General features: G+C 41.9%; 1 protein-coding gene across 4 annotated transcripts; it reads left to right on the forward strand.

Annotated features, from left to right (window-relative positions):
• The first annotated feature begins 629 nt into the window (after window positions 1-629).
• On the forward strand, window positions 630-11,140 carry si:dkey-165a24.9 (probable G-protein coupled receptor 132). 4 transcript variants are annotated; one of them, XR_009529975.1, is made up of 3 exons: window positions 630-804; window positions 5,716-8,509; window positions 8,930-9,282. XR_009529975.1 is itself a non-coding variant. In XM_060077034.1 (3 exons), exons 2-3 carry the CDS (start codon window positions 9,280-9,282, stop codon window positions 10,593-10,595), a joined length of 993 nt encoding a protein of 330 aa, XP_059933017.1. In that variant the 5' UTR covers window positions 7,349-8,509; window positions 8,930-9,279; the 3' UTR covers window positions 10,596-11,140. The 4 variants fall into 4 exon arrangements, 1 of the variants encoding a protein (XP_059933017.1); XR_009529974.1 differs by lacking the exon at window positions 630-804 and adding an exon at window positions 4,413-4,789; XR_009529976.1 differs by lacking the exon at window positions 630-804 and having other exon boundaries at window positions 5,785-5,919; window positions 6,023-8,509.
• The last annotated feature ends 667 nt before the right edge of the window (window positions 11,141-11,807 follow it).

Consider the following 11,807-nt stretch of genomic DNA (forward strand, 5'->3'; position numbering starts at 1 on the left):
CAATGTGTCCCGTAAATGGTATGAACAATATCCAAAGCCTCACTAAACACCAGGTGTGGTTGATCAAAGGTTGTATTGCGATCACATTGGTCGGGGAGGAGGCCAGCAGTCTTATTAAATACTGTGGAGGAATTTGATGAGACAAAGGTCAAACATTTCTAGTGGAGAGGAAAGTGAAAAGTGTTTAAATGTGTTCCCCCCACAGAGATTAAGAGAGCAAAAAATGTATCGATGGCTGGCTGAGAATGGATTCCTTCTTAACGCTTTTATTTTTATTTAATAAATTAAAATAATTCAATTTAAAATAACTGGGAGCAAATGATGAAAGTTGCAATAAGTAAAAATATATATTCAACCACAATCTTTTCATAGTTTAAACGTATTTTGATAACCTCTGTCTGGTATTGTCACTTCCAGTTTGACATGGGTGTTCTAGATGGCTGACATTGTTTTTTAATTCGGCAATGATTATCTTCCCTGACGAATCTTGTGGTCACATTTGAAAATGATTGCTTCTAGTTAGACTGTCCCGTTTAGCACACAAGCATTATCAAAGGCCGGTGTGTCTTTAACCAAGCGCAACTTCCAAAGACTACAAAGCATAGTCCTCATTAACGTGTACCCACTCTACTAGGCAACGTTGAGGTCAATGTTTGCCAGTGTGTTCATCTCCTCCCTCTCTTCCTCCAATAGGACACTATGTGTAACGACCGCGTCGACGCCCGCTGCTGAGGGCGCTGCACTTGGCGTCAGATAGCAAGAGAACTGACGACGAGCAGCTCCCATCTCAACAATACTCTTGAAGTAAGTATGGCACTTCAACACCTAAGGTCGCCATGTCAGATTTTAAACAACCACCGTCATTGAAGTCGCCGTCATCCTCATCCTCGCCGGTTTAACAAAGACGCTTCATGAGATTGAGCCTTTACATGCTATTTGTTCAAACAGCTGGACTAGCGATCAGTCCCAGCTTGTTTGTCCATGTGACGTCAGGTTCTATGTCCCCTATCATCCACATACCCCTCAGTCCACAGTACCCACTGCTTTTTTGGATCTGTGTTGAGGCATTTTAATGTGCATGTGTGTGTATTCAAAGATGGTAAATGCACATGGAGGTTGGGCAGGTTCGGCAATTTGTTTAAAGTCTTTTTTTATTATTATTTATATCAATAGAGGCTAGTTTTTGATGATGTTGTGTAAGATTTTTATGGCAATTCTAACATAGTATTATAATCAATGGAGTATTACATTCCATTATTTATATAGAGCAAGAAGGAATGTCACAAAATGCTGTGACAATTCACAAGAGAGCAATTATCTTGTTATTTTGTACTTTTTGACCTATTGTTTACAGTTAACAGTGGCTGCTTAAAACAATCCCTGACATTCTACCTGCTGCCAATTTGATTGGTCAGGAAATTTTCCACCCCCAAAGCAATACAAATCTCAATAAAGATTTTTTTTCAATAAAATCGCACACCACTAAGAATCACAACACGCATGCAAACCACAACCGTTCAAGGGATGGTTTACACGTGTACGTTACTGTGAAATCTGATGCGTACAAGGTGTTCTTGTATGTATCTGGATCTCATATGGCAATAACACGCACAGGCATTCCTTTGCCAGTGTCCCAGAACAAGCCTTTTAGATTGAGAGCCGTGCAGGGCAGTGCTGGCTGGGGGCCACCCAACACGGGGCTGCTAGGCAGGCGGACCCCCTTGGCCCGTCTTTGTTAACACAAAGCGTTCCCATTGCTCTGGGCTTGATATCTCCACAGAGGGGAAGGCTGCGGACCTCTGATATGACTGTTCGGACGGGGAGCGTGCACTGTTATTGTAATCTCCCACGGCAACCTTATTCTTATTTTTTTTCTCTCCACTGTGACCCTCTCACTGTTCTACTCGTCCACCCCTCCTCCCCTTGGGCTACTTCCACTGGTCCCACAACGTCCATTATCCCCCTGCTTCCTGCATTCTCTCTCATTCTCTCCATCTCTCTCCCAGCCTCCGCCCTGTCCAAGCACAGATGTTACATTGTTCTGGATTACGTTCTGCTTAATATATATATATATATATATATATATATATATATATACACACCTTTTAAATAAGTATTTGTTTATTTGACAAAACCCAGCAGTTAATATGTTGATCCTCATCTAATATCAACTGCTAACCACACAACCCTTAACTGCTCACATAACAATGATATCATGCAATCAAACCTTGACCAAGGAGGGACCAATGGATGGTTAAAAATGTGTGGAAAAACATTTTAGTATATGGTGGTTACTGCCGTGAACAAAGTGACAAAGTGAACAATTAATGAACAGGTGAGCCCCTCGCTTGTATCATCAAATGACCTTGATTCTGCTACAAGAGGGGAATTCGTATTTTAATTGAAACTTAAAATGGGTGTAAGGGAGAAATGTTTAATCTAAGAAATGGCAAATTACATACAAATTACATTTGTAATAAAATAAATTAGGTAAAAAGGGGCCATGCATGGTCACCGATAGATTTGAACTATCTCAGTATGTCTCTAGCAATCGGTAACGTTTTTCTTACATTCCTGCTTTCAACAATGTTATCAATGTACACTTTTTCATATTGTTCTCCCAGGAAATGCTTGAAAACAATCCTGTTGCTCCTGGCTGGCCCCAGGCTCCTGCTGCAAGGGCCAAATTGTTGCCATGGCAGCAGGATTCTGGTGGTACCCCTTGTGCCCCTGTGTCAACATGGCGGCGGTTCTGCAAGAGCTGCACTCTAAAGGACACAGCATGCTTGTGTTACGCTCTGCCAAGAGCTGGTACTTCCCCGAACCCTCCCCCTACTAAACGTCTCTTAATGTACGTGTGATGAATGTACGTGTCATGACGCAATACCTCTATATTATATTCAAGCAATACGTCTAGATCATTCCTGCATACTATTCCTGCATTCCTGCACTTATCTCCTGGAGCTGACCTGCGCTCCATGAAGCACTCCGCTGACATCTAGATGATCAGGCCATACTTTGTATTCGAGTTCTCACTGCCTGCCATGTCCGATATGGTCTATATAGCAGGTTTCCAGTGCAGGGAAGCCAAGCCCTCCATGCTGATATGAGGCCTTTTGATAATTTTGATCACTACAAGTTGAACCGCTCACAATGATTTTTGTTAGCTCAAAAACGAAATTCTTAAAGAGAAGGAAAGATGCCCAGAAACTCCAATTGGCAATTAAGGAAGAATGGTGGTGCCAAAAATATGTTATATGGAATGGATATTTGTTTGGAGGATATTGCATACGTAGTGCTCCTCATCTAAAAAATCAAAAACCTTTTAAAATTCAGCCATTGCTGTTGAGAAAGATTAGGGTTACAGTTTTTTCCTATCGTTTTCGGTCATGTACCCATACTATGGTCACTTTTCCCTTTCACTTAACACAGTGGGCTTTAGAGACACACACCTCTGCATATCTGTTAACATTTGGTGCAAAATGCACTACAACAACCACACCACAAACAATGCTGCCATAACTTAACACATGTTTCCTCTCAGAACACTATGACCTAAAAAACACTAACATCTTGAAGCATTGCCAATTGCATATATAAAATGTTGCTGTGTCCTCCAGTTTGGCATAGATTTCCTGTAGTGTTGCATTGAAAAAAAGAGAAAAAACACAGACAAACACTTCTTTGGACTACAGTAATAAAGTTTTTACAGTATGACAATCCAAGCCAAGTATCTGCTGACAGTGTTCATATGTCGGTTTACCTCCCACAAAAGATGTCACAATTGAGTGTGGTAAATGTACTGTAATTGTAAATACAGTAAATACTGTAAGTGTTTTATGAGAAACTGAGAATAACAATTTTCAGTTTTTGTAATGCAAATTACATACAGTAAGTACGTAATATATGATCCAGAAACAAATCACAAACACAACAGTTTTTTTCACTGTGCTTTACTTTTTGGAGATTTTGTCACAGTGCAAGTGTTACACAAAACAGAAAATACATTACTGTAAAATAAAATAAATAAACTATAAACTAAATATTTTTTCTTATTCAAACATGTAACTTCATTTGTCTGTCCAAATGCAGCATCTTTCCATCTACAGTGATCTAAATTACTGAAAAGTTAGGTTTTGAACAGAAAGTTCACTGTTTTGAACAGAGTATCTAAACATTGGTAAAATATGCTGTAGTTCCACAGCGTTTTGCCGGTAGTGAACATTAACTGGGGCAGGTATCCATGAAATTTGGAAGAAGGCGTCATTGCCAGCATTTGTATCTTAGCATAGGGGCAAGTAACCACAGTTTGGTTCACATGGTCTACTGGTATGCTCACTGTGTGAAGTGTTTAGGGAATGTGAACATGGTTTAGGTAAATTGCCTAAAACGATAGGAAAAAACTGTAATACCACAAGGCACGTAAAAAAAATCTGTAATGTTTTTTTCTTCTCCATTTATTGGTCACATAAGCGTATGAACTGGTGTGCATTTCAGAGCACCAAAGTCTCCAAGATGGAAATAATGGTGATGATTTTACTAGGAAGTCAGGGTGAGTTTCCAGCTATTTTAGCCTGGATTCTGAATGCCACTGTTTGGGTGTGGAGGCAGCTGTGGGGCTCATTATTTTGGACCGACTAGCTGGACAGACTTTGAATGCTCAGGAAAAACACAGGAACTGGGACACCAAAGTATACTCTGTTGTTGTTGCTGCTTTAAGCTTTTGATTACCTTTTCTTATTGATTTTCTCTGCCTTCTGAGCAAGGACGCATATTAACATCATTTTTTGTGAGTATAATAACAAACATTTATATCATATTAAACAAAGAAAGTCCAGAAAGATATTTGTAATATTCTTTAACTCGCTAAACATCTTAGAAGTAAAGATGAAAAGATTTTATGCTTAGGCTACCATTCTATTGTTATTTTAGAGTTGATGCTCAATTTGGCAGGGTAACATACAGTGCTGCACAACGTATCCAATTAGTTTTTTTTTTTACAGTTTACATGATACATGATGTGAACACAGTACAGATTGAGGCCTGTGAAAATAAGTGAAAGAAAATCGAGGTGCACTGAAACTTTTGTTATATTTAAAAGTAACTATTGCATTTGTATCCCTTTGAATATAATTCTGAAAGGTCAACCAACATCAATTCATGTCAATTGCTATATAGAACATGCAAAATTCAAACAACATTCAAAATGGTACAAAGGTGAAACAGGAATGATACACAATTGTCTGGGAATGTTAAATTAACAGATGATGTAAGTATCAAGCCTCTTTGTTTCATCTGGGTTACAGTAAAAAAAGATTGGCCAACATTGATGTAAGTTAGTCTAAAATGTTCAATGTGTTACTGTTAGATACAGATTTCTACATTGAACACTTGTTTTAATATGGTGTGTGTGTGTGTGTGTGTGTGTGTGTGTGTGTGTGTGTGTGTGTGTGTGTGTGTGTGTGTGTGTGTGTGTGTGTGTGTGTGTGTGTGTGTGTGTGTGTGTGTGTGTGTGTGTGTGTGTATGGTAAAGACCAGCTGACAGATAAAGTCCACTTTTAATCATTCAATAGAAATGCATAATACTTTGTTTTCAAATAATAGCTTGGACATATCATCTAATCTTTTTTAATTGATTTTGTCATTCACAATACATATTTAACAAATCATAAACAACTTAAACACTGCTGTTACATATTTGTTTATATTTTCCAGCTTTGAAGACCACGGCTTTGTGGGGAGAACAACAGCCATGCTTGGTCTCATCCTCATAGTGATCTTCATTGTACATGGGTGCAGTGGCGGAAACATTTTAGTCGTACCTGTGGATGGCAGCCATTGGATCAACATGGAGGTAATACTCAGAGAACTGCAATCCAGAGGCCACCAACTCACTGTGCTGCGATCCCCCAACAGCTGGTACATCCCCGAAATCTCTTCTTTCTACACCACCATTACCGTCACATCTCCAGAAGACCAAGGCGAAGGATTTGATCCTAGTTTATTCTCTCTTCTCATGCAGAGATCATTTGAACAAAACAAGATGACACCATTCTGGCATTTTATTGAGCAGCTAAAGGATCGAGCTCATACGATTCACATTTTTCACTCCGCAACTCTGCATTTCATCTCCACCATATTGAATGACTCCATTTTTTTAACCAGGTTGAAAAGCACCCGCTTTGATCTGTTGTTAACGGACCCTGCCTTCCCCACAGGGGTAATACTAGCACAATATCTCAAACTGCCAATGATCTATAGTGTTCGTTGGATCAATGCTGGAGAAGCACATGGAGAATTAGCTCCATCCCCTCCTTCCTATATTCCAGCCTACAACTCACTTTTCAGTGACAACATGAATTTTCTTCAGAGGACATTTAACCTTTTACGGTACCTAGTAAGTATCCTGATAGAGGAGGTATTTATAATGCCTGTTTACTCAGAACTGCTGCATCGGCACTTTCCTCCTGGAGCTGACCTGCGCTCCATGCAGCACTCAGCTGACATCTGGTTGATGAGGGTAGACTTTGTGTTCGAGTTCCCAAGGCCTACCATGCCCAATATGGTCTATATAGGAGGTTTCCAGTGCAGGGAAGCCAAGCCCCTCCCTACTGAACTTGAGGCCTTCATGCAGAGCTCTGGAGAGCATGGAGTAGTCGTGATGTCTCTTGGAACTTTGGTTTCCGCTCTCCCAAAGGAAATGACAGAGGTCATCGCTGAAGCTTTTTCCAGGCTCCCTCAGAAGGTGGTGTGGCGGTATTTGGGCCACAGACCATCTAACCTGGCCAACAACACCCTGCTGCTGGAATGGCTCCCTCAAAACGACCTCCTCGGACACCCCAGGACTCGTGTTTTTGTTGCCCATGGAGGCACCAACGGTCTGTATGAAGCCATCTACCATGGAGTGCCAGTTCTCGGCCTTCCCCTCCTATTCGACCAGTTTGATAACCTAATCCGTCTGAAGGGGCGTGGCGCAGCTCGAGTGGTGGACGCATCGTCAGTCAATGTGGAGGACTTTGTGGAGGCCTTGAGGGACATGCTGGAGAATCCCTCTTATCGAGACAACATTCAGAGACTTTCTCGACTGCACCACGACAAGCCCCTTTCCCCTTTAGACACTGCTGTTTTCTGGATTGAGTATGTCATCAGGAACAAAGGAGCGGCTCACCTCCGCTCAGCAGGTTCCAGCCTGCCTTGGTATACCTACCATAGCATAGATGTAGTGATCTTTCTCTTGGCACTCGGCGTTGCTTTCCTCTGGATATTGATCTATGCCTGTAGGCTCTGTCACTGGAGTTACAGAACTAAGAGCAAAGTTGAGTAAAATCGGTTCTTTCGATTTCATATCGATATTTGAAACACCCTAATTTACTTTAAAATAGACAAACTCCATTGATTATATTCAGTATACAGTTGTTTCACACATGAGGAAGGTTTCACTTTGAAGTATTTAAAAGACTGGTCATATTGCAAAAGTTATGTTTTTTGCATGTTGTAACAAATACTTTATAGGACCCATTGCCTAAAATTCCTATTCAACCATTTGAATTATGTATGGCTTTCTCCCCAGTGGTTTTACCTTATTTAACATTGTCTACTGCATCTCTGTGTTACATAACTTCTTAGGTTTTTGATGATGAAGACAAGAATAATCAATGAGAGATGTTCTTATTTCAGTGTCATGTTCGTGAATGTCAATCAATAAAATGTGGGTCTATCCATCATTAACTTTTTTCTCAAAGAAAACAAATGTTAATGTTTATGTTAACTGAATAGTATCAAATATATAGTTATAGTAGTCATCTGAATATATAGTTCTCGTAGTCATCACATGGATCATATTCAAAACAAAAACATGGTTCTTTGTTATGCCATAGCCAAAATGAAGATTACGGCCACAGTGATCACACTTCAAGCATAACCTAATCCCAAAGAACTATCCTGATACTTTTACACAGTACCCATATGTTGACATTATTCTGAACATATGTTGATATTTGATATTCTCAACAGTCTCCTATGGTACACACAATCCACCTTCCCCACCACTCACTGCACTGAATTAATGAAAACATTAGATGCTAAATATATTGCAGGTACCTAACCCTATCGACATGAGATGCATCTAATCTCAGCTGCTGATCTCACCGCTCGTCCTCCTTAGTCACCGGTTCTCCATCACACAAAACTAATTTACTAGAATCGAGCGAGCAAAAAGTGAGTAAGAAACCTTGAACAACAGGAAGACACAGAGAGAGACCAAGAGGTGGGGGGGGGCCGTGAGATTCCTGGATAGACGAGGCGTTCTCCCTGAACAGGAACTTGCCTTTTAAAAAACGGGAGAAGTGGTTTTCCTGTGGAGGAAACGATCAGAGAATAGTGGAGGCCCAGCCGAGACACTTTGTTCTCATTGTAGCGACACACTGGTCAGGCAAGCAGCCGAGCAGAAGCTCACACGGTTCTCCTGTGGCGCACTGTGATTCCTTGATCCCAGTCGGAACGCGAGAAGGTGAGTCTCCCAGGTTTGACAATCAAGGTCTGCATCTGACATTTAGCCGACCATGGTTAATCAATTGGAAGTAAAAATGTATTTAATTTAGTTTTGTAGTTCGTACTAGTCAATTCATAATTTGCACTTGGAACGGATGGGATCAAAACTTAGGAAATTAAGTTCCAATATTTTATAAGAGCATGACAAGAGCATGGATCTTGAAAGCATGTAGATTTCTATTCGCTTGAAATTGTGATGTTTCTCAACCTAACAATTAAATATTACGGCAACATTTTGCCCTCAACAAAACTACTGTACATTCTCTTACATCAAATGACATGCTTTAGAATCACTGGCTGTTTTTATCTTAGCGAGTTGTTTTTGTTGGTGTTTGGCTAAATCTTCAACCGTCTAACTCCCGTTCTCTCTTTCTATTAGGAACAAGGTGCGATCTGGGTAATTAAGTTATTTCCTTTGACCCTCAATGAAAGCTGTGAACTTTTTTATGAATTAGAGAAAATGGCAGAGGGGGCCATACTATGCAATATGGAAGACTACAGAGATGGAAGCACAAAGAGAAAACGCTAGTACTACAAAGATCAAAATGTAGAAATGCCACAGCATTCCATTCAATCTCATCCTACCCAAATCTCTCTCTTTATCAGATTATTTGTGAGCAAATTAACCCAATGTGATTGTCATTTGGCAGATATCATTTTCTACATTCTACTGAAAACAAGGATTTTTACCATGTAAGGCGTTGGAGTGATTATGTACTGACAGCGATTATGTTCAATGCAAGTTGCAACCTCCCCCTCAATACAGACACCGTGTGTCTGACCTACATCTACAGTGTGATTTTCACATTTGGCCTGCCTAGCAACCTCCTGTCGCTTTGGGGACTGTACCAACTGGGCCGCTCAGGCGGGGCTGGCTGTCAGCTCGTCCTCATCCTCAACCTTCTGCTGTCAGACCTTCTCCAGCTTCTCACTCTACCGGTGTGGATCCTCTACCTCCAGGGGGGCCATCGCTGGCCCTACGGCCGGCCAGCCTGCGAGCTGGTGGGCTACGTATTCTACGTCAATGTGTACGCAAGCGTCATGTTCCTGTGCCTGATAGCGCTGGACCGCTGCCTGGCGATTGTTTACCCGCTGTGCAGCCGCGGTGTGCGAACCGTGAGGGTGGCGGCGGCGGCCGGCGTGGCAGTCTGGACCCTGACCTTCTTGTTCTGCCTGTCCGGGCTGCTGCCCTCGGTGTTTGACCCCGAGAGGCTGCTGTGCTTGGAGCAGTACCCCGTCAGCCCAAGATACGCCAATTTCAAGATAGCCACGACGGCCCTTGGGTTTCTGCTGCCGTGCGCCATACTAGGGTGAGCTCCTCTTCCTGTTTTGTTAATGGGTTCTGTTCTTTGGGATACACTTCTTGTGCTAAACATGTGATTGACGCTAAAACACGCAGGATTGGCTTATATTTATGTTTTCGTCAACCTTGTGATGCCTATCTATATTATAACACTAATTTAAGTGGGTTAAGTTTCACAAGACATACAAACATCAAGATGATGTTTGTTGAGAGCGATCGAAGCTTGAAGTGAGCCGTTAGACGACGCACCAGAGAGCCTCCCATCCGTCTCACAACCACATTTCTTATGCGGTACATATTGGTGCTGTCTCTGCTGTTGTCCCCTCTCAGCTACACCTCGGCCCGCATCGGTCTGACGCTACGGAGGTCCCCCTCCGTCTCCCACCAGGAGCGCAACAAAATCGTTGGCATCCTCGTGGTCATCACCGTCAACTTCATGGCGGTCTTCGGGCCGTACCACCTGGTTGGCGGGTACCGCTTCGTGTCCCTGCTGCTGACCGACGAGCCGTGCCGCCAGGAGCGCTCCCTCTTCCTGGTGTACCGGCTGTGCTACGGCCTGACCAGCCTCAACACGCTGCTGGACCCCCTCTTCTACATCTTCCTGTGCTCGTACGCCCGGCTGGAGCTACGCAGGTCACTGCCCTGCGTCAAGAGACGGCGGGCCCCCCCGCGGCCCAGCCTGCACACAGAGCCAGGCTCTCCAACCCCCGAGAGCGCCTCCTCCAAAGCATTGTGGGAATGAGGCCATGGGAGGTGATAGGTTGGGCAGGATGACATCATCACGTGAGATGATTAAAGTGAGAGATGTTTTAAGGGGAAGGAAGGGGGGAAGGCATACTGAGGAAGATCCACTGGCTTTGTTTTTGCTTTCTTCTCACATGGGATCACCAATAAGGCTTCTGTATCGACAATGCCGTGGCTCCCCCAAGTGGTGAGAATTGTCCTGGATCACAAGGGTAATTCAACATTCTTCCTTCAAGGCCGAATTTAGTAAAACTTTATAACTACTGTATAGTAGTGAATTCATTCACACTTAAGTTGGTTGAATACAGATGAGTCTGGAAGGAAGAGAGAGTTTGGTGGATATATTACTGGGTAAATAAATAAATATTTCAATCGATCAAGGATTTCTTATGCCTTGATTTTGCATCTTTGTATCAATCAAATGTTAATGGAATTGTTCAACAGTATAGTAACTGAACAATAACTGTACAAATTATAAAATAAAGATAGGCTATGCATATTTCCCCAATTCGATTGCCATGTCATAATTTTAGGCCTTGAAATAAAAATATATATTATTTCAGCTACAATCTGTGTGGATACTTTTTTGTTCATGCAATTGCTGGAAAAAAAATGAATGTATTTCAAATGCAATTTCTGTCCATTTCGTTGTAACATTATGGATTGGCAGTTCGATTCACACATATAAAATTGCACTATTTAGGTCTAATTCTAAATGTTCTCGAATTCTGGAACTTACTATTGACTAAAAACGTTGCGCTATGCATATTTATCAATAATTTTTTTTTTTATAGCCTGAGCCTTCTCAACATTGTACACTGCCGATGTAAAATCTCTGTCATGCAGTTTGTTTTTGCTTACAAAAGCATGCATGTGTTTGTTGTGGTCAAGGCCTTATTTAGATTACACAGAGCAAAGATCCCTCCGATAGAATGCCAACATGGTTTACAAGTTGCTTTTTTTTTACCTTTTAAAAAAAATATATATTTTGATTTATAAACATGTCACAGGTCTCCCCACACCGTCAGAGGTCAATCTCAAGGCCATCTCACGCATCGCATTTATAACAGCACAGGACAACACACACCCACTCAACTTCCACTTCACCATTATGACCCCTGGAAGCAGATACAGGTCCCTGTTGTGCAGGAGGACTTGCTATGGCAAAAGCCTGGTGCCTGCAACCATAGCAGCCCTCAACAAAAGGCCA

The sequence above is a fragment of the Gadus macrocephalus genome, chromosome 17 (assembly GCF_031168955.1).
Source record: "Gadus macrocephalus chromosome 17, ASM3116895v1".
Lineage (NCBI taxonomy): Eukaryota > Metazoa > Chordata > Actinopteri > Gadiformes > Gadidae > Gadus > Gadus macrocephalus.